The sequence below is a fragment of the Sceloporus occidentalis genome, unplaced genomic scaffold (genome assembly GCF_023333645.1).
Source record: "Sceloporus occidentalis isolate IW3139 unplaced genomic scaffold, rSceOcc1.0.p SCAF_375, whole genome shotgun sequence".
Classification (NCBI taxonomy): domain Eukaryota; kingdom Metazoa; phylum Chordata; class Lepidosauria; order Squamata; family Phrynosomatidae; genus Sceloporus; species Sceloporus occidentalis.
In genome coordinates, this window is record NW_028317355.1 from 15,619 (window position 1) to 39,146 (window position 23,528).

At 44.3% G+C, this 23,528-nt stretch overlaps 1 protein-coding gene across 1 annotated transcript; it reads left to right on the forward strand.

Moving 5' to 3' along the window:
* The first annotated feature begins 754 nt into the window (after window positions 1-754).
* Window positions 755-1,948, forward strand: LOC149273442 (ATP-sensitive inward rectifier potassium channel 11-like). Its single transcript, XM_089506279.1, has one exon. It carries the CDS (start codon window positions 755-757, stop codon window positions 1,946-1,948), a length of 1,194 nt encoding a protein of 397 aa, XP_089362405.1.
* The last annotated feature ends 21,580 nt before the right edge of the window (window positions 1,949-23,528 follow it).

Consider the following 23,528-nt stretch of genomic DNA (forward strand, 5'->3'; position numbering starts at 1 on the left):
GAAAAAAAAAATCAGTAAATTCATCCGGGGGACAAAAAAAACAGCGGAAATAATAGTTGATAATAAGAAAATAGAAATGTTTTATTTAAAAAAATAATAAGTTATTATTATATATATATATATATATATATATATATATATAATAAAGGGACATGCATTGCATATTACAGCATACCTGTGTTCAATAATGGAATGGAGCAGTGGGGGACAATGAGCTGCTGCTACTTAGTGACTCAGAACTGCTGTATAATGCGTCGGCGGCCCCCGGGAGGCAGAGCCAGGCTGAGAACTTCATTTTTTTCCACTGTGGGAAGTTTTACTTTGCATTCTGGGATCAGAAATAATGGAAGATGTGGTCATGCGCCCCACCGCATGGTGGTAACATACAACTGTAGCACTTGGATGATGTTGGTTACACTTGTGGTGGCTGCCACAGTGTCCCCTTTCTGCCGATTTTAAATCAAAAAAAAAAAAAGTGAATTGAGTGAAATGGTAGATTTTTTAAACAAAGACTGGACATATCAGCACAGAATGGACATCAGACAAAACAAAGGACCAAGTAAAGTTTGAGGTTATTACAGCATGAACAAATGGGCACTGGGACAAGATGGTCCAAATTGTTTGTATTTGCAGTCAAATTCTATGTTTTTATGAAACATGCGTCACATGTTCACCATTTTTCATGTGCTTTTGTCTTCTTTTCCAGACGCAGTGAAAATTTGCAGCAATAGCAAGTGAATCTTCTCGAATAATCATGCTCGCGAGGAAAGGGCTCATCCATGAAGAATACCTGATAACTCGTCTGGCAGAAGATAAGTCTTCACAACCTCAGTACAAGGCTAAGACCAGGAAAGCACGCTTTGTGACAAAAAATGGTGCATGTAACGTGGCCCATAAGAATATTCGCGAGCAAGGGCGGTTCCTCCAAGATGTCTTCACCACCATGGTGGACCTCAAGTGGCACCATAGCTTACTTATATTTACTATGACATTTATTTGCAGCTGGATGCTCTTCGCCATGGCTTGGTGGCTCATCGCCTTTGCCCATGGAGATCTGGACCCCACGCGTAGCTCCTCTGTACCTTGTGTCACCAACATCCAGTCCTTCACGTCAGCATTCCTCTTCTCCATTGAGGTTCAGGTCACTATCGGCTTTGGAGGTCGCATGGTGACTGAACAGTGCCCTTTGGCCATCACCATCCTCATCATTCAGAACATATCTGGATTAATCATCAACGCGGTCATGTTGGGATGCATTTTTATGAAAACTGCTCAAGCCAACCGCAGGGCTGAGACCCTGATCTTTAGTAAAAATGCAGTAATAGCCTGCCGAGATGGCAAGTATCGTTTCATGTTCAGAGTGGGTGACCTGCGGAAAAGTATGATCATCAGCGCTTCCATCACGATACAGATAGTCAGAAAGACCATGACAGCAGAAGGAGAGGTCGTTCCTATCTCCCAAGTGGACATCCAGGTAGAGAACCCTGTAGGGACAAATTCTATATTCTTGGTGTCACCCCTTATTATCAGCCACACTATAGATGAAAAAAGCCCTCTGTATACAGTCTCAGCTTATGATCTGGGCAATCAGGAACTTGAAGTGGTAGCAATTCTTGAAGGAGTGGTTGAGACAACAGGTATCACTACCCAAGCAAGAACATCCTACCTGCCTGAAGAGATCCTATGGGGTCATCGATTTGTTCCCATTGTTACCGAAGAAGAAGGCAGATACTCTGTGGACTACTCCAAATTTGGAAAAACGGTGAAGGTCCATGGACCACTGTGCAGTGCCAAAGATCTCTTAGAAGGAAGATTCAGTGGTCTCCACAGAAATGGTGACCACTCAAGGATTGCTAAGAAAAGACAAAGAGAAGGTCAAAATGTTGCAACCATTGAAAAGAAAGATGATGTAGAAACTCGGTCTGATGATTCTTTATCAGATTCTTAAAGGAATCCCATGTGGTGATATTTAAATAAAATAAAGCATTCCCTTTTCTTCTCTTTTTGGCAAGAGTTTTGAAATTATAGTTGAATTATTTTGCTATTGAAAGGAAATCGCTAGTTTACGCAAGTCTGTAGACGGCCAATATGAAAACTGTTCTGTACCGCAATGTATTGCAGGCTGATATACCACAATTATTTTATGTTTTGCATTCAGAATAGGTTTTTACGTTTTTAGGACCCAGCACGGTGACCTGTTCTAATCCCAGAGCCAACGGTGCTGGAAACCTGTCCTACCATGGGTCTTGAGGACCAACACTGAACTCCGCTGGTCCACATAACAAACCTTCTTCCAGTAATTTTGGGGTATACCGTAGAAGAAGTAACACCAGTTACCAATACCCGTTCCTTGTATATTTCTCAGAAGCCATTATAATTCAAGATACATTCACAATAACATTATAAAATCTGGGGGTTTTGTTTCCATTAATTGTATTATTATTTATAAAGGTTTGTTCACGTCGTATTTTTAATTTCTTAAACTATTGGCGAAAATTTCACTTAGTTGTATAAAATTCTTTTTTATAACTTGAAGATCAGATTGAATGTCCTTATCGAGCGATTTCTACGACTACCTCGCCTGCTTTCTCAACATTTTATGCCTTGCTGTGTGAAAATAAAAAATTAAAATAAATTATATATATATATATATATATATATATAGACACATATCTATATCAAACAAAGTTTGGTAATTCTACTGTGTGGGACTTGCCTCTGATGAATTAAATATTGGGAAGTGTCTTTCATAACTGTTCTGTAAAAGAATGTATTGTACATTAAAGGTGAATTTAAGTTTTCCATGGTGTTGATTGAAAAGTTACTCAATGTTCTTGGCCAGAATGGGCTATCGGGTAAACGGCCTTTTAACTATTGTGAAAGTGACAGCTCGGAAGTCTGTACTGGAGACAATGCCTGTATTTCTCTCTATATAGTGTCTGGTGTCTCCATTTCATCTTAGGAGCGTTCTTCGTACGTGCTCACATTTTGAAAGAACCATCAGCTCATCCGTACGCTATGCCAGCTACCTTTTACAATCTCATAATCCATATGACCAACGTCTAGTTTGCCCATGTGTTCAAAGAACAATATGTCGATCCATATAAGCTGTAAGGAGGAGGCATCTCTGATATCTTAATAGGTTTTGTGAGTCAGTATCCAATGCAGGAGTTGCTCCAATGATTTTTTGAATCACTGATTGTTTCATTTTTTCATGAGCCACATACCTGCCATGATTCCACCCAACCTTTGAACTAATATATGGACGCCATAGGTAGATCCATTAGTTTATATACCTCTGGCGAACGTCTTAGGTTCATCTAGGTGGGCAGGGAGCAGGGCCGGCCTTTGGGGTGTGCGACCTGTGCGACCGCACAGGGCGCTACACACTCCAGGGGGCGCCGCGGGGTCCGACGCCACCGTAGCGTACCGCTGCCGCCAGCAGCATTCCTAGCGGGGGGGGGGATGCGATCCGCACCGGGTGCCGCTCATCAGGGGGGCACCCGGTACCCCTCCAGAGACGGACAGTAATGTCAGCTGCTGGAGGAGCAGGCTCGCAAGGGAGCGGTATCGGAGGTCTTAAACAGACCTCCGGCTCCCTTGAGGGATTTTAATCCGGTTCAAGGATCTCCCTTGTGATCCGCGCGGCAACTGCTGCTGTGCGCCGGGGTTTGTTTTCAGATCCCGGCGCACAACACTGAAGCCGCGCCCACCACTGTCCTTGCCCTCTGACCCGGAAGAAGACAGAAGAACTGAAGAAGAGGTAGTATATGTGTCACGACTGCAATACAGCAGAGGATCCTCGCTGCAGAAATTGGGAAGGCGCCTCCTGGCGGAGATGGAGAGCCCAGCAACGGAACACCGAAGTGTATAACGGACACAGGAGCGTAGCGTAGTACAAATAATCAGGAACAAAAATAATAAATAAAAATAATAAATTCAGGGGTCAGGCAGAAGAGTAGTCGGGGTCACAAGCAAAGGTCAGGGCAGGCAGCAAACAGCAAAGGTCAAAAACTAGCCAGAGTCAGAACCAATAAATAACAAGCAAATTCAGGAACGCTAGTGAAGGCTATTAGGCACTATCACAGGCAAAGGTGAAGTGCATACTGAGGGTTTAAATATCCCTCTCAATCTCAGGATCCTCCTACCCACCTAATTAGCGGGAGGAGGAAAAAAGATAAATGTCGCTTAAAGAAGCGACATGAATATTTATGAGTTAGCCGTTCGCGCATGCGCGAACGGCACTCCTGACGTCGAGGCGCGTGCCCCGTCAGGATCCAGTGATCTCTGCGGGGACGCGCGTCTATCCGCCGAACGGACCTGGCGGCGGCTCCCGCCAACGGAACGAGCAGGGGGCTGGACGCGCGGGCTGCGTCTCAGCTCCCCTACCCGTGGGACAACGGAGGAGGTAACAGTACCCCCCCTACTATGAGAGACATCCTGGCGATCAGGGGCAGGTTTCTGTGGAAATTTTTTATGGAACGCACGAATCTTAGCAGGAGCATGGACATCGGAGGCAAGAATCCAGGAACTCTCCTCAGGACCATATCCCTTCCATCTGATAAAATATCGAAGCCTCCCTCGTTTCCTTCTAGAATCTAAAATAGCCTGCACTTCATATTCTTCCTCCCCTTGAATAATGACAGGATCAGGAGTGCGAACCGTGGAGGAGTATTGGTTAGAAATTACAGGTTTCAGTAAGGAAATATGAAATGCATTGTTGATGCGTAATGTTCTCGGTAAGACCAGAGAATACGTAACTTCATTAATTCTTGTCTTGATTTTATAGGGACCGATATATTTAGGACCTAAAGTTCTGGCAGCCTGTTGAAGTTTCAGATATTTCGTGGAAAGCCACACATAATCACCAGGGTTAAGCACGGGTCCTTGCGAGCGATATTTATCTGCCGTTTTCTTTTGCAGCTTTTTAGTGCGCTTCAGGTGTTCAGCAAGAGCTGCCCAATGGTCCTGTAAAACATGAAATTGTGCTTCAGCTGCCGGAACCCCTGTGGTACTGGTGTCCTGAGGCCAAAATGAAGGTTCATATCCATGAACTGCTTTAAACGGAGACATTTTTAAGGATTCGTGATATGAACTATTGTAGGACCATTCAGCAAGATGTAGCAGCAGTGACCAATCAGACTGATCCTCGGAAACATACATGCGAAGATACTGCTTGAGAACCTGGTTGGTTCTTTCAGCCTGCCCGTTAGATTGAGGATGATGAGAAGAAGAAAAATGCAATTCTAGCCCCATGAGTTTGCACATTGCTCTCCAGAATCTGGAGATAAATTGCGACCCTCTGTCGGAAACTATTATTTGAGGGACTCCGTGAAGACGTATAATTTCCTTCATGAATGTGTCAGCCAAGATACTAGCTGACGGGAGTTTGGAGAGAGCAGCGATAGAAGTCTTCAGAGATTTTGGCTGTAACGGAACATTATTTTCCAGAGCCCAGGTTCTGTCTATAAAGTTCTCAGCGGCCCCTGAATCGATGAAAGCTTGGGTGGCCACTTGGTGGCCTGGCCACTGTAGCATGATGGGAACAAAAAGTCTCTGAGTCTGAGGAGGTGTAGCAACAGTAGCACTTAGTGAAGCACCTCCTATCTTCACTAAGTTCTGGCGTTTCCCGACCTCCTGGGGCATGTAGAAATCAAATGTCCTTTTTTGCCACAATACAAACACAACCCCAAAGTTCTGCGGCGCTGTTTCTCCTCAGCTGTAAGATGAAGTACAGGGCCAATTTCCATAGGTTCATCATCAGCAGCAGCAGCAGCAGGTTCTGTAGGGGTCTGAAAAATGGGACGAACGGGAGGTCTAAACTGACGTGGCCTTCTGTCGCATTCTCTGTCTCGCTCGAATCTTCTTTCTTGACCTCTGGCTTCTAGACGCAGACATAATGCAATCAGATTTTCCAAATCATGAGGTATGTCACGATAGGTAAGAGCATCTTTTAAAGACTCATTTAGACCCCTACGAAAGGCGGATTTCAGAGCACTGATATTCCAGTCAGTCTCATATGCTAACGTGCGAAATTCTACTGCATACTGGGCCACCGTTCTACTTCCCTGTTGAATCTCCAGCAAATTGGATTCCGCCGCCTCTCGTCTCCCGGGAGCATCAAACACTGCCCTGAACGAAGCAATAAAAGCGTCAGCATCTTCCAGAATGGGTGAATTCTGTTCCAACAGAGGTGATGCCCACCCTAATGCTTCTCCTTTTAAAAGGTTGATAATAAAAGTCACTCTGTTATTATGAGAAGCAAAGGTGTGAGGATGAGCTCGGAAGTGTAGAGTGCACTGATTCAAAAAACCCCTACATTCCTGGGGGTCTCCGGAAAATTTATCTGGCAAAGGCATCTTGGGTGCTTTGACCGGCGTACCGAATCCAGGTGCTGGTGAAGATGAATCAGATGATGCACCTTGGCCGACGGGAGGAGACAGGTTGGTAGCCATGGATCTGAGGAGGTCAGCAACATCATCCAGTTTACGTTCCAAAGACTGTAGTTGTGATGCATGAGCCGCCAGGACTTGATCCTGTCTGTCTTGACGATTGGACATCCTTGCCAAATCTGCGGGATCCATGTCGGGCCTGTGATAACTGTCACGACTGCAATACAGCAGAGGATCCTCGCTGCAGAAATTGGGAAGGCGCCTCCTGGCGGAGATGGAGAGCCCAGCAACGGAACACCGAAGTGTATAACGGACACAGGAGCGTAGCGTAGTACAAATAATCAGGAACAAAAATAATAAATAAAAATAATAAATTCAGGGGTCAGGCAGAAGAGTAGTCGGGGTCACAAGCAAAGGTCAGGGCAGGCAGCAAACAGCAAAGGTCAAAAACTAGCCAGAGTCAGAACCAATAAATAACAGGCAAATTCAGGAACGCTAGTGAAGGCTATTAGGCACTATCACAGGCAAAGGTGAAGTGCATACTGAGGGTTTAAATATCCCTCTCAATCTCAGGATCCTCCTACCCACCTAATTAGGGGGAGGAGGAAAAAAGATAAATGTCGCTTAAAGAAGCGACATGAATATTTATGAGTTAGCCGTTCGCGCATGCGCGAACGGCACTCCTGACGTCGAGGCGCGCGTCTATCCGCCGAACGGACCTGGCGGCGGCTCCCGCCAACGGAACGAGCAGGGGGCTGGACGCGCGGGCTGCGTCTCAGCCAGGGGCGGGCTGGGCCGGGGGGCAGGGGGGCAATTGCCCCCCAGGCCGCCCTAAATCCGGGCCGGTGGGCCGGACGGACGACCGGCAGACTAGCATTCAATGCGGCTGCGGCCACATAGTTAAAAACTAAGCGGCCGCGAGCAGGATTGAATGCGGCCGTCATGCGTACCTGGCGGGGGGGGGGGAGGTGGGCGGTCCGCCCCGGCTGCCGCTCATCTGAGGGGTGCCACCATGCCGGCACGCCTCCAGAAACGATGCGCGCGGCAACTGTGGCTGTGCGCCGGGACTTGATGTCAAATCCCGGCGCACAACACTGAAGCCACGCCCACCGTCTGCCGCACTCAGTACACCGGAAGGACAGGAAAAAGAAGAAGCAGAAGAAGAAGTAGAAGAAGAAGAAGAAGAAGAAGAGGAGGAGGAGGAAAAGTGAGAGTGAAAGAAGAAAAGGTAGGAGAGAGTGGATTAGTAAGTGTGTGAGAGTGATGGGTGTTATGCTGAATGTAAGTGTGTGAGAGTGATGGGTGTTATGCTGAATGTAAGTGTGTGAGAGTGATGGGTGTTATGCTGAATGTTTGTGAATGAGGGTTCCAGATAGCATGGATGTGTACGTGTTGGGGGATAGCTTGGCATAGGGAGTCCGTAATCACATTCCTTTCATGCCCAGATTCCAGCATGTAGTAGCTGCCTAGGCATGATAGGAGTGTGATTGCTGTTATAAATTATTTTTTGGTCCAACTTCGGTGTGTTAACACTTTTATTGGACAGAATAATTCAATGACAGTATTAATATATATATATATATATATATATATATATATATATATATAATTGCAAACAGCAATCACACTCCTATCAGTCAGCCAGCACATGCTAGAACCTGGGCATGATAGGATTGTGATGTTATATATATGTGTACATATATATATATATATATATATGTTAATATTGTTGTTGATTTTTTTGTCTAATTTTGGTGTTACTTTTAATAAAGTATTTTAAAGTTTTTTTTGTTTTTTTTTCAGTTTTGGCCAAGTGAATGCTGAATTTTTAGTTTCAGTCCAGAATTTTCATTTCGGTGCATCCCTACTATATACTATGCCAGTCACTAAAGTGGTAAGCCTACACCACATCAATGTTTGGCTTAGTATATAGTGATAGGGGTTGTCAGTGTCTGGCTCAATGTATAGGCACACATTGACGGTGGTACTGCATAATCCCTAAGCATATAATGATAACAAATATGCTGTACCCCTGTCAATGTTTGCCTAACCATAGAAACTAGACTTGGGCACCAGGGGGCTCTTTGTGTTCGTCTTCGTGCTCGTCTTCGGCAAAAAAAAGAACTTCGTATTCCGCGAATATTCGCCTGGTCCTGTCTTCTCTTCGGGCGAATATTCGCGGACATTCTTCGTGCTCGGGTTTTCTTCGTTTTCCCCGGTTAAGGGGTTAAAACGGGGTTAAAGCCGCTCTGGCGCCAGGAGTTTAAATGTCCGTATGAGCAACTCTATTGGTCGTCAGCAGGGGGCTCGTCTGCCATTGGTTGATGGCAGACGAGCCCCCTGCTGGCGACCAATAGGGTCGCTCGTACAGACTGTTATACTCCTGGTGCCGTAATTGTCCGGCAGATCCCGCTGGTCTCCCTGTTCTATAATTTATTAACTGATAGAACAGGGAGACCAGTGGGATCTGCCGGGTAAGTTACAGCATTGGGGTTTTAAAAGTCTGCACGAGCGACTCTGTTGGTCGCTCGTGCAGACTTTTAAAACCCCAATGCTACAACTTACCCGGCACATCCCACTGGTCTCCCTCCCTGTTCAATTAATTAAATGTCCGTACGAGCGAACAATAAAGTCGCTCGTACGGATATTTAACTCTGTACAGGGAGGGAGACCAGTGGCATCGGCAGGGTAAGTTGCAGCATTGGGGTTTTAAAACCCCAATGCTGCAACTTACCCTGCCGATGCCACTGGTCTTTAACTAATTGAACAGGGAGGGAGACCGATGCCACTGGTCTCCCTCCCTGTTCAATTAGTTAGTCTGTGCCGGGTTAAATGTCCGTACGAGCGACCAATAAAGTCGCTCGTACGGACATTTAACTAATTGAACAGGGAGGGAGACCAGTGGCATCGGCACTGCCGATGCCACTGGTCTCCCTCCCTGTTCAATTAGTTAGGGGTTAACCTTTTTTTAAAGGGTTAAGGGGCCGTGCAAGTGAGCCTATTGGTCGCTTGCACGGCCCTTTAACCTATGGATTTCTGCTCCCGTTAACCCCTTCGATGCTGTGTTAACGCAGCATCGAAGGGGTTAACGGGAGCGGAAATCCATAGGTTCGCTGTCAGGGGCTACAAAGACCGTGCGAGTGAGCCTATTGGTCACCTGCAGGGTCTTTCTCTGGCATCAACCAATTGGTTGATGCCAGAGGAGGTCCCTGTAGGCGACCAATAGGCTCATTCGCACTGCCCTGTAACCCGTGACGGCGAACCTGCGGATTTCCACTTCCGGGAACTGCCGCGATGCCGCGAAGCCGCGAAGACAAGGTAAGATGAAGGGGGGGAATGGTAGACGAAGACGAAGACAATCACGAAGATCTTCGTGGTGTGTGTCTTCGTCTTCGCCTACGTTTTACCGCCGCCGTCTTCTCTTCGGCGTGTCTTCGGAACGAACACGAAAACGCACTCTTCGTGTTCGTTTCCATGTTCGCCCGAAGACGAATGCACAAGTCTAATAGAAACTATGCAGTTTTAAAGTGTGTGTGGGGGGGGTGCCACATACAGGGTCTGCCACAGGTGCCAAATACTCTAGGTACGCCCCTGCATCATGCGGCAGTCAGACCCAACGGCCATGCCTCAGCTCCTCTTCCCACGTCTTAAAAGGGGTGTGATGAAGAGCTGAGGCATGCGGTGCGTGCACACCGGCCACTTTAATTTCATTAGGCGCTGGTGATGTGACTGCCGCACGACGGCCGCTTTCAATGTCGCTCGCAGCCGCTTTGATGGTGCAATGGGCCAGTTGACTAGACTTGCCCCCCAGGCCTTAGGCTGCCAGCCCTCCCCTGGTCTCAGCTCCCCTACCCGCGGGACAACGGAGGAGGTAACAATATGTGTGGATTGGTATATATATGTGTGGATTGGTATATATGTGTGGATTGGTATGTGTGGATTGGTATATGTGTGTGGATTGGTATGTGTGGATTGGTATATGTGTGGATTAGTATATGTGTGGATTGGTATATATGTGTGGATTGGTATATATGTGTGGATTGGTATATATGTGTGGATTGGTGTATATGTGTGGATTGGTATATGTGTGGATTAGTGTATATGTGTGGATTGGTAAATGTGGATTGGTATATATGTGTGGATTGGTATATGTGTGGATTGGTATGTGTGGATTGGTATATATGTGTGGATTGGTATGCGTGTGGATTAGTATATGTGTGGATTGGTATATATGTGTGGATTGGTATATATGTGTGGATTGGTATATATGTGTGGATTGGTGTATATGTGTGGATTGGTATATGTGTGGATTAGTGTATATGTGTGGATTGGTAAATGTGGATTGGTATATATGTGTGGATTGGTATGCGTGTGGATTGGTATGTGTGGATTGGTATATATGTGTGGATTGGTATGCGTGTGGATTAGTATATGTGTGGATTGGTATATATGTGTGGATTAGTGTATACGTGTGGATTGGTATACATGTGGATTGGTATGCGTGTGGATTGGTATGCGTGTGGATTGGTATGCGTGTGGATTAGTATATGTGTGGATTGGTAAGTGTGTGAGAGTGATGGGTGTTATGCTGTACCATTTCCAATGTCTTTTTCATGATCTAATTATGCTCTAAAAGTACATCCTAACTCCCATCATTCTATACTGTTCCATACAGAGCTGGGAGGCAGAGGCCTTGCACCCCCACCGCAGGACTCCTGAAAGGTAAGTGAACTTCAAAGAGGGAAAGGGTAGATAGTTAGGAGGGGGTAGATAGGGAGAAGGGAGGGAGAAGGGGTAGATAGGGCAATCATACTCCTATCTTGCCAAGTCTGCGAGTACATCCTGGAATCTGGGTATGCCTGGGCATGATAGGAATGTGATTGCTGTTAATCATATATATATATATATAATATTGTTATTTAATTGACAATGAAGTGGTAGGCCTACACCACATCAATGTTTGGCGTAGTATATAGTGATTGGGGTTTTGTTACAAGTTTTGTTACAACTTTTTATTCCTTTCTTTTTTTGGGATGGAGGGGCGCCAGAGGAGTAGTCCGCACAGGGCGCCAGAACACCTAAGGCCGGCTCTGGCAGGGAGTGTGGTTTCTGAGGAACGTAGTTCAGCATTGGGCTTTATGTCTGTGGCATACCCTCAGTGTCCTTAAATACATTAAAACATGCAAAATACAAATGAAAAGTCCGAGAATGAGCCAAATATGCAGTTCCAAAAAAACACTGGTGAAAATGATACATCACGCTTACACATGTCCATGTTTCCCCATCTACACACTCCCTCCCATGTGCATCAAAGGCTTAGATAATGCCTCGTCGGCTATATTGGATACCCAGTTCTTGTTACCAAACTATGCAAGGTCAATGAAGTCACTGAGCTATGACATCATACTCCAGCGCTATAAATAGAGAAAGTGGTTGAAGAGCTCGCCCTCTGAGTCTGTTCCAACAGGGAGTGACTATGACTGGAATGGGGTCTCAAGCAAAAGTAGGGGCTTCGTAGCCAACTGGGTTTGGGAAATGCTGCCATATTAAACGTAGGTTACGCGAAGAGTTAAAATGACTGCGATTACCATCCGGCCCTGGAAGAAGTTCTCCAAAATTGGCTCTGCTCTATTCAGAGATGTATCTTGGAAATAACAGTGATTATTACTTCAAGGGGCATTTGGGCCAGGGCAACGTTCCTTCGAGGTGCATTTTTGCTGAAAAGGACAGAAGCCATTGAGATTAGAGGTTAAAAAAAATGACTGTATTGGAAATGTCATTTTATTTAATAAAATGTTAAGTGCGGTGAAAATAATCCAGGCGGTGTTCAAGTCGAGGCCAGACAGGCTGGTTCCAAGCAATCATTTTTTTTGCCATTTATGTCAATTACCTCTGCGGCCGTTCTACGTCTCACTTTCTTTCTTAAAGCAGATCTGTCGTTTTTTTCCCCTAAATCCAACATTTTACACTTCGATCAACTGCATAAACCCATTTCAACCTCCCGTTCCTCCACGTTAAGTTATCTCTCGTCTGTTAAGTTGCTGATTGTTGTTGATTGGCTCAGGCAGCCTTTTTAAGGGCAGGAAGATGAGGAGAAGGAGACTAAAGCTCATTTTAGAAGACAAGGACCCTCAGGCAGGGGAGAAGGACAGGGGGATTTTGGTCCCAACAATGGACCATCAAGGGGTATGTCTAATTTTATGGTATAAATAAAATTCCTACATAAAAAAAAACCTAAACTGGTGTCGGATTTTGCATCTCTTGGCTTATGGACACAAGGTACGTCACACTTTGATTGATTACCGATGGTCACCTGGACTCCATCGTTTGCCTTCTGTTTAGATGCAGCTCTTGAGGACCACCTAGGGTCGGAAAGACGCAGTAATCCGGCCAACTGGAGCTTCCCTGATACCGCAAACGACCTTTAGGTGGCAGTACGCGTTGTGGAAAGCCTGCGTATAACCTGTGCCGCTTTTGGAGGATTCCCAACGTGTGCCTTTGGGTCTACTAGTGTAACAATATATTTATAAGGGCTGTCGGAAGCACCAATTAGCACGTTTCTGAGAAAAACATAATAATCACTTAAAACATGAGAACCGACATTAAAATAAAAACGTATAAAATGCATCCCAAAAACCTTTTTTATATATTTGGAAACCAAATGGGGTTGAGCTATAATCTGACCCAGCCTTACCATATAGATGACATAGGAAACCATTGACAATCCCTTATTCTACGTTGACCACATCATCCTGAGATAGCCTCCAACCTCCTCTGCCAGTCTCTGGCTCTTTAAAGAACAGGGTTGTTATGAACTCTACATGCTCCTGGGCTCCGTTTGCTGGAAACTGTTCTGCAGCATGGAGAATACTCGGTTGTCTATGTTGTCCTATCTAGAAACCTTGACAAAAACCTTACATAGATGATGCATATTATGGGGCTTTACCTTAAAATGTTACCATCAATAATGAATTTTTTTATGACTGCTCAATTTTTCCACTTTACGCCAGAATTGCTTTTTTTTTTTAAAATAGATAATATATTTAACTTAAATGTCAATTTAATGGCTTATATCATACAATCCGATAAAGGGTTCCACCATGTCTTAGACATCCTGTGGGATCAAAGTCTAGGACAGCAGATAGGCAAAGTTTAATTATGAGTCAGATATGCAAACCGGAAATGAGTCAATAGGTAATATTTGGAAATAGATAAAAAAAAAAGGGGGGTTGAGCCTTTTGGAACCCGACGTAAAAAAAACAAAAAACAAAAAAAAACCAAAAAACATAAAAGCACACTTTTTGAATTCTGGAATAATGCAACATTTCTTAAGCTATAGAATTTTAAATTGTAGGCTCCAAGAGTAAAAAGTAATTGTTACGCTACAATTATTATTTATAGTTTGGATACCTTAAACAATGTATCTAATTGGAACTAATATTATTTTGAAACAGAAAAGCTTTTTTTGCCGTAAAAGGCTTTTTATGAAGTGGGACAACTGATAAAAATGATGGCGAAAGTTCCCCCTTGAGACCAAAGCATTCTCTTGCTTACCATAGTGCAGTAAGATAAAGTCATGATTGGTATAAAAAAAAAAAAATACATTTTAAGCTTTAAAAAATATATATTAAATTATATTAAACTTAATAAAAAATTATATTTTAAGAATAAAATACAGCCTTAAAGAAAATAATATAAAATATAGAATGCTCTTATTATATGTGTAATAATACTGTGCAACGTGGCAAGATCTGACTTTTTTTTAATTACTTTTTCAATAAAAATACAGAAAAAAGAAATAAATCTAAAAAATAAAAAAATATATATACATTTATAAAGAAGCTACTTTTTAGCAACATACAAAGCAACATTGTAGGCAGTATTTAATGGAGTATTATTTTTCGGGAGGAGGAGTGATGAGAGGGATTTAGCCTCTAAGTTAAAGTTCTCTTTTAAGCAGAAGAGTTTTATAGAACAGGACTATTCCGTTATCTATGGGTCCGTTTCCTTACAGGAAGCAGTAAATCAGCTATGTCCGCGTGATAAAGAATTCAGCTGATTTCACCGCCTGCGGCTGATTTGTATTTAATAAAATGAACAGATTTGATTGGAATCCGAAAATATCTATTTTTCGGTATTATATAAAGATAGACTGTCTAACTCTCTGACAAACCAGTCCAGCTCCCTTTCGGTAGCCAATGACCCCTAGGACGCCATAGGGGCTAGAGAGAGCGCTACCGTTGGCTTTGGCTTCTTCCCAGCCTATTAGATTAAAGGGACAGTTTAATGTCCTAGACTGCCTCGCCGAAAAGAATGCAGATTAAAGTATTTGTACGTAGTCTAATATTCTTTTAAATGGTTCAAAACTATTACTCACCTCGGGGAGAAGCTGCAGCTCGCCTCCTCTATGGTCCGATGATGCACTCTACTGATTGGCTGCTTTAAGCAGCCAATCGGTAGCAGGAAAGTGCTCCCATTGAAGAGTCAATGAGCCTTTCTGTGCATGGGGGGCCTCATTAGACCCCCATATACTCAACGTGAGTAATCACGTGTTCAGTACTCGCACCACTCGGCTATTATATGCATTACAGTGCATATCACCGTTGTACAGCGCTGCGGAATACGATGGCGCTATATAAAACAATTAATAATAATAATGACGGCTGGAATGTTATTAAATTATATTGATTTATGGGTTTTTTGTTCCAGTTCTGGCCCTTCCGGTTTGGTGAATACCCCCAGTAATGCCAGTATCATAAGGGGCCAAAATACCTCGAATTGGGGCCACTTATCAAAGCTCTAGTATCTTCTGATGTATTACGTTGCCGGCGACGATAATGGGGATTTTATCGGGAAAGCCAAAAATATTCTTTGAAGTTCCGGACAACTTCAAAGAAGAAATAATTGGAGACGCCGTCACAGTTCGGTAATAAAACATAGTCGGGATCCTTTCTCCTGCCAGGTTGGTAAAGTAGCAGAATGACCAAAATTAAAAGGCATGCTTCGCTGGGCAAATATATTAAAGGGAGGACAGCGCTTACCCATGATCCTTTGCTCCACATTATTAACTAAAGGTAGGGTTACATGCAGACCCCTGCAGAGTATATTAATATTCCCAGCCCCGACGTACCGGAGACTGTTTAGGGTGAATTCCCACTCGGGCTTAATTTTTTCATGCCACTGCACTTAAAGGGTTAACCCAGTTTGCCTATATTCCCATGGAGGGCCTGGATATGAATGCAGACATTGTGTGCACTTTTTATATTCTAAACTGGAGATGTAATGTAGTTACACGTTTTATTTTATTAGGTGGGTGGTAGATAAATGGAACAGCTCCCCAGCAGACGTGGTAGAGGCTAATACAGCGAGACCAAAGACTGATTAAGGTTTGAGACTTTACAGCAGGAGAAACGGGCGACTAGGACGGGCCAACTGTGTAAAACCATGGCGCATTTAAATTGTACGACGCTGCGGAATATGTTTGCGCTAAATAAATACATAAAGTTTTGAACTATGTTTTTTTTATGTCTATTTGATTGCAAAACAATACAAAATGTAAATAACACAATAAATGTCTGTCATATACATAACTTAAAATTATTCTTCCATTCAATACGCTGATACATTGTTTAAATAATACTAATCTAAAAATATAATTACTAATAATCATATAATAAATGTAATACATAAAACATATTATATATAATATATGATATCAATATATTATAATAAATAATCATAGTCTGGTAATATAATTAATATCAATCATATAATAAGTGTAATACATAAAACATATTATATATAATATATGATATCAATATATTATAATAAATAATCATAGTCTGGTAATATAATTAATATCAATCATATAATAAGTGTAATACATAAAAAATGTGATAAAATATATTATATCAATATAATTATCATAGTCTGATAATATAATATCAATCATATAATACATTAAATATATAATAAATATTTTATAATATATCATATAAATATAATACAATATAATAAATAATAATAGTTGCCTTGATTGGTTTATTGAATACAAGTATTTTTCTGAACCCTGATAGGATCATAGAATTTGCCAGCAGATTGGCCCCATCCGGCCCCATCTAGTCTGCCTGTTTCTTCTGCTGTAATGACTCAAACCTTAATCAGTTGTTGGTCCTGTCTTAGATTCAGGAGCCATATGCCTGTCCCATGCATGTTTAATACCCTCACTGTATTACCCTCTACCACTTCTGCTGGGAGGCCGTTCAACTGTTTTAGATAAGTTATATGTTCCATGTGGGCTATTAACTGGCCGCTGCTACCTAGACGATCTATCGAATATTTTATAAGGTCTCCTGGGCAGCTGTGTCATTGCACTGTCCTCTGGAATTTGAAGGGTTAAAGGCGTGGAATGCAGGATCAGAGGGGTTAATGAGGGTTCAGCAAAGACATGAGTCACTTCCTTAACACAGCACACACATTAGGAATGCGTGTCGTCACGGTAACCGAGTCCCTGGGGAGTTCCGCTGGGTCTGAGGGGGTCCGAACCAGACCCTGCTCGCCCTAAAGGGGGGATAGACCGGAGCCTCAGGGGAGGAAAAAATAAAGCCAGCGTTATTATCACCATATGCACCCCCCCCCCCCCCGACCCCCAGTGAGACAAAGGTTTACTTATAGCTGAATATTCATTTAAAAAAATAATATTTTAAAAAAAAAATATATATATATATCGAAAAAATGCCAAAAAAGACAACCAGTCTCTCGTCTTTTGAAGAACTAAAGTTTATTCGCTAAGGAGTTTGCTGGAGAATCTCGTTTTTTTTTCTCCGAGCCGTCTTTCTGCGTTCCGAAGGGGCAAACCGGGTGAGGGTCCCCGGCAAAAAGGGCTGAAACCGCCCACAATAATACATCGCTAATGTAGGGAGATTTCTTGAGGGTCCGCTCCCGTCGCCTCCCTAACTAGCCTAAGCCAGGGCTGTGCCACCTGCTGCCACCCCATGCCGTCATCCTTCCTCCGATATGATGTCATATCCCATTGCAACTTCAGCAACATGCCTGGATCCTTTCAGGGTTCCTTCTCTGCATTGCGTTTAAATGCTGTCCACGGAACCCCCCCCCCAAATATAAGTCTTCCTTATAATCGGCCCCCCCCCTTAAAACATTCCTCAATGACATAATTCAAACCCAATCCAGATAAAACCGGGACTTTAATAAAACGCATTTAAAGCTGAAATCCTGTTTTTTTGACCCGATTGTTTTCAGGGTGTGAACATAATGCTTATTTATCACGCTGGGATTGTGACCTCATATCTACAGCGTGATTAATAACATACTGCGCCCTTTAGATATATATGACCACAAGGTTTAAAAATTTATGTTTCCCTTAGGGATCGGCGAGATTAGAATACTCTGTATTAACCTCTACCACTTCTGCTGGGAGGCTGATCCACTTATTTACCACCCTCTCAAATCATAACTCATGTAATAACATCTAGATAATGATCATGACATCGCTGCTATCTCCCTGCTATCTTCAGAGGAGTCGACAAAGAAATGTTTTTCTTTAGGCAGAAAGAAGAAAGATTAATGCTCAATACGAGAAAAAACAACATTGCTTTTTTTTCTCGTGTTAATTAAAGAGCGGCTCTAGATCTCCGGGGGTTGGCCTCTGGGCAGAGGTAGTCGTCTTTTGGCAAGTTTTGCAAATATTATTCAGTATATGGAAAATGCTTTATCTGCAGAGAGTGGTGGATAAGTGGAACAGTCTCCCAGCAGAAGTGGCAAAGGCTAATACGGGGGGGGGGGGGTAAGCATGCATGGGATAGGCATATGGATCCTGAATCTGAGACGAGACCAACCACTGATTAAGTTGACTTTACAGCAGGATAAACTAGACGGGGGCCGAATGGGGCTGGCAGATTCTGTTTCTATGCAGGTCAGCGTTCCAAATCAGAACGTCATGGAAGTAATGAGTGATTAGGAAATTGATTTCTACCCCAAAGCCTGACTGTGACAGGGCCAGGCTAGCTGGCTCATGTGTCATATGAAGTTTAGCCGGGTCACGGAGCACTTTTGTGTCCGGTTCTGTATACCGTGACCCGGTAATATATTATATTGTGTTATTGTGTAACCGGCCCAGAGACTGATGTGGATTCAGCCCCAGCCTTCAAGGAGACGATCCTATAATCTGGCTGGGGCTCTTAATCAGCCAACACAGCCCTGTCTGCCCAGACGGCCCCCGCACTACAGGGGGGATAACACAGGTGGGGGAACCCATTGTATTCTGTAATCCCCTCACCTGATACATCCCCTGTATACTGATGGGATTTGTGATGGGATGTGGCTGATGGGATTGGGGGTTGGGTTCGGTACACATTGCATTGAGATTGTATATAAGTTCTGTGTGTTTGTAATAAAGAGAGTTCTTCTTGGTTTACTACGAATGGTGGTCTGGATGATCCGTGGATAGCTGAGTGCGATCCGTATGAGGGACTGACTGGTGATTCCTCAGCCCTCAAACAGGGGTACCCAGCCTTGGGTACGGTGACCCTGTAACATTGGTTGGCAGCGGTGGGAAGAATCCCACGACTTGGGTGAAATCCAAACCACCAACTGGGATTGCAGACGAGAGACACCAAGAGAGCTCCTGGAGGTTTGTAGCAAAGGAAAGGCTACTCTGATTGCGGACTGCAGAGAGATGGACCGGCACCAGGATGCCCCAGAGGAGAGCCTCGGACTGAGTGCTCTACAAAAGAACATTCTATGGCACTTATCCCTGTACCCAGGAGGGGCTACATCGGAGCAAGTGACGGCGGTGATTAAAATGTGTCACCAGGAACTGAGCCAGAGTGGGTCTGTATCTCCCAGACTAGGGGAACAGACCCCCAAAATATCATACCAGGATATCCAACCCTTCCGAGAACCAGAGGGTGAGACAGACCGGGTTACAGCCGAGGTGTGTGAGCTGGAACACCAGCAATGGCAGTTAGAGTCTGCGCCCGCAGACTGGAGGGATGATTTCTCCCATCCCCACTTTGAAACGTACTGGGCACAGTACTGGACAATGTGGGATATACGAGTTCCACTCCTGGGGGAGAACCCGTTGCTGGAGTGGGAAGAAGAATTGAGGGGTCTCATATATGCAGAGCTCGACCTCCACAGCCGCTACCAGGGATTCTCCCAGCAGTTAGCAGGTGAAGACCACAGCGACCCTCTGATGCTGTATAGCCCCATCGACCCAGGACTGATATATGATGCCTTCCAATTTGACTCGTCCTTCGGAAGCCCCTGCCAGTACCGCAGGGATACAATCTGGGACAACCGTGCAGAAGTCCTGGTTTATGCTATTCCCCCCGAGCTGGAGGCTGTTATGGATTGCCTGGTCCAAGAGGAATGGCAGCTCGAGAGGGACTATAAAGAATTGCTGCGGAGAGTGGAGCTTCAGGAGTTACAAGGAGACTTGGAGCATGATACTACAACTTGCAGGAGTGGGACCGAGGTCCTCTTCACCTACTCCGCGGCCCCTGCCCTGGCGAGAAGAACCGAGGTCCTCGCCAGCAAGAAGAAGCGGAGGAGGAAGCCAAAAGCTCCGACCCAAGTCCTCACCAACAACCCTGGCTGCTCTACCCCGGCCCAGAGACTGATGTGGATTCAGCCCCAGCCTTCAAGGAGACGATCCTATAATCTGGCTGGGGCTCTTAATCAGCCAGCACAGCCCTGTCTGCCCAGACGGCACCCGCACTACAGGGGGGATAACACAGGTGGGGGAACCCATTGTATTCTGTAATCCCCTCACCTGATACATCCCCTGTATACTGATGGGATTTGTGATGGGATGTGGCTGATGGGATTGGGGGTTGGGTTCGGTACACATTGCATTGAGATTGTATATAAGTTCTGTGTGTTTGTAATAAAGAGAGTTCTTCTTGGTTTACTACGAATGGTGGTCTGGATGATCCGTGGATAGCTGAGTGCTATCCGTATGAGGGACTGACTGGTGATTCCTCAGCCCTCAAACAGGGGTACCCAGCCTTGGGTACGGTGACCCTGTAACACTGACATCCCCTATTGGTTTCCAAAACTTCAATATCTAACCCCCATCTTCAACCCCCTCCCATGAGGCTGTGGGGCAGATTAGATCGGTCTTGCCTGGGGCACATAGAAGGACAGAAGGGGTGCTGGGCATTTGGGTGGGTTTCAAAAGATAAGTGTATATTATATAAATATCTGGATATATATAAAAGCTATATTTCCACCCAAGTTTTGAAAGTACAGAAGGAAGGTGGTCCTTGGGCCCCCCATTGTCTCCCACCGGCATACATATGCCCCCCACTTATCCATAGGGGGCAAAATGTGACACGACCGCCCCTTCCAAAAATGGCCTCTAGGCTGATGGTCATTGCAGTTCACCGGATTCTAAAGAGTCATTGGTTATCTTTATGGGTTTCATTGTTTGACTACCACTCTCATAACCCTCAGCCAGCTGCAGCCCTAAAATCCCAAGTACTATCTACCCATTATCTCAGGTTCTCCAATCTGATTGCTTCAAAATAGACCAAAAAAAACGAGATAAATTAAAAAATATATATAAATATTTATCTCTGTCCCGGAAGCTGCGAGAAGCTCCATGTAACATCGTTCATGGGAATCATCTAAAACTCACAAAGATACATTTTTTTTAATGATTGTTGCCATATAAATCGATAAAAATGAAACCCACCAAAAATGTGTTGGCTCCAACTCAATAGACCCCACAACTGATAAAATAGTGAGATTACCTAAATATCCGCTACTAGATTTGTTTTGATTCCATTCAGTGGATCTCCAAGCTTTGAAGACCCCATTGTAAGGATCTAGAATTGGAGATCAGCCCACCTTGGGTGACAATTATAGGTGGTCCCAATGATCAAAGGTCTGAGGCTTAGTTTATAGTCCAGCTTTGAAGCTAAACTCCCATTATGAATCCAACCTGACAGCCCTAGGCCACCTCAGATCCCTGCCGTTTCTAGTCCTCCAGGACTCAACTGGAGATAACGAGGAGGTCTATCAGCATCGGTTCAAATGTTCACCAGTTTAGTAACTTGAGGGTTCAAAACTACAAGATATTTGGTTCTTAGGTCATTCATCCTTGTTTAAAGTTAATTATGACATTCATTCTTCATCCTCCCCAAGGTTCTTGTAGGACAGCAGATACCCACCAGCCTAGTCATTGCTGAAGACATGGTTATCTTCAACCAAGAAGGCCAACGGATTGCAGGAGAAGACAACTTTTTGTCGACTAGAAAACCAGTGGTAGGTGACTAGAGGACAAAAGTAGGGGAAATATTAGTAAGAGCTCCTAATAAAATAGACACGTCACACCTTATCACATCTTTTAAAACCTCCCTGGTCAACGTTGCCACCTTCCTCACCCACTGAGCCGGCTACAGATGGATAGCCGTTCCAGTTCTTTTGGTAGGGATGCTCCTCCTGGGGAGGAATTTCTCAATGAATTGTACAACCAACAGAACAATAGGGGAACCAGAAGACATGAGACAAAGGTGCCTCGATTCTGATTTGGTAACCACACAGGGAACCTATCTCTAGTAGGACCAATAGACCTGAATCCGGACAGGTTAGACATGGCGCTTAGTATTTACATGGGGGAAAGCGTATGTGGTCATGTAGACACCGGGGGATACCTACAGGAGTACAGGGGGGACAGGTACTGGGTGTGGGACATAGCTGCAAATGGGGGCTTCAAGAATACTAGGTATATGTTCATAGGAACCAAACTTTAGCAGGACTGAGTCCTTTTATACTCCTGAAAGGTCAGCAGCAGACTTCCAAAGGTCAGACCAATGTGTCTGTTGGAGGGTAAGGTGGATGTTATGCGGCTGCATTGATTTTCCAAGCATGGGGTCCCAACTGGACCATCGCTGCTCAGGTGCTGGAACGTGTGAATCACCGAGTATTGGAATGCGTGACTTCACCAGCAGTCTGATTGGGATCTTCTAGTCATCCCAGAGAAGGTCACCTTTACCTTTCAGAGACGGCAAAACTGGAAACAGTGACCGTGGATTTCCAGTAATACTGTTTCCGTCGTTTCTGACCACGCAGAGAAGAGATTACGACTCAGAAATGGTTAGCGTACCGTGTGCGAACAGCATCCTAAAAATTACAAATGTAAGCCTAGTGTGTTAGAAAACGAAAAGAAGTTTGGTTTCCAGCTTTTCTTCTCAGCAGGCTCGGCACTGGCCTCCAAACTATAGGCCTCTGTGATAAAACGTCATAAGACCCAAGGACGGGTATCAAAGTAGATCCATCCCGTGATTTCTGGATCGCTACACGCCATTCATTGAGACAGCTGCTACGTTGAGAACCTCTGGTCCTGTAGGACTTGCCGTAACCAATGACAGCCGCCAAACCGTTGGTACCTCCATGTAAATGACAATTTGCCGGCACGTCCAAAGTGCGAAGTATCCATATGTTATGGAGGGCAACCGGGGTATTAATCATAACAGGGGATCTTACGTGAATAATCGATACCCTTCCGTGACTCCATAGATTCTAAAGCCAGCACATGATCATGTGTCGGTGGCATATGGAATTCATACTCAGCTGGTTAGAGACGGTCTAACACTCGTTCCAGATACTTCCCATACCCGATGGAGGCGGTAATTGCCCCTGAACTGCTCTAATTTAAATATCTTTGACCCCTTCTTGAAGCCTCTTCATCTGTTTTATTGCAGTTCCATACACAGCTAGCAGTCAATCATAACATTTACACAATGACTGGATTCTTTCTATGTTCCTGTAATGGGGTTCCTATGTGTTTCCATTCTATGAAGGAAGGTTTCATTTTTTAGACAGGACTGAGTAGTGGATATAGGGAGGGTTGTCTGTCCCATCAACATTTCAGGTGTCCAAATCCAACCCCAAGTGCAAAAGGCAGGACAGCACCTGCACTTCAGGACTGTCCCGCAGAAACCCGGGATTGTCGGGAGGCATTCGCGTTCCTGGTTTCAAAAGGAAGTGATGACCTGACCCCAGTTATTTAGACATGCCAAAAAAATAAATAAAAATAACAATAGACAAATGCACTTTACGAACATTCTTCCTTGAATAGAAAACCCTCTTTTCCTTGTATAGAAAGTCTTA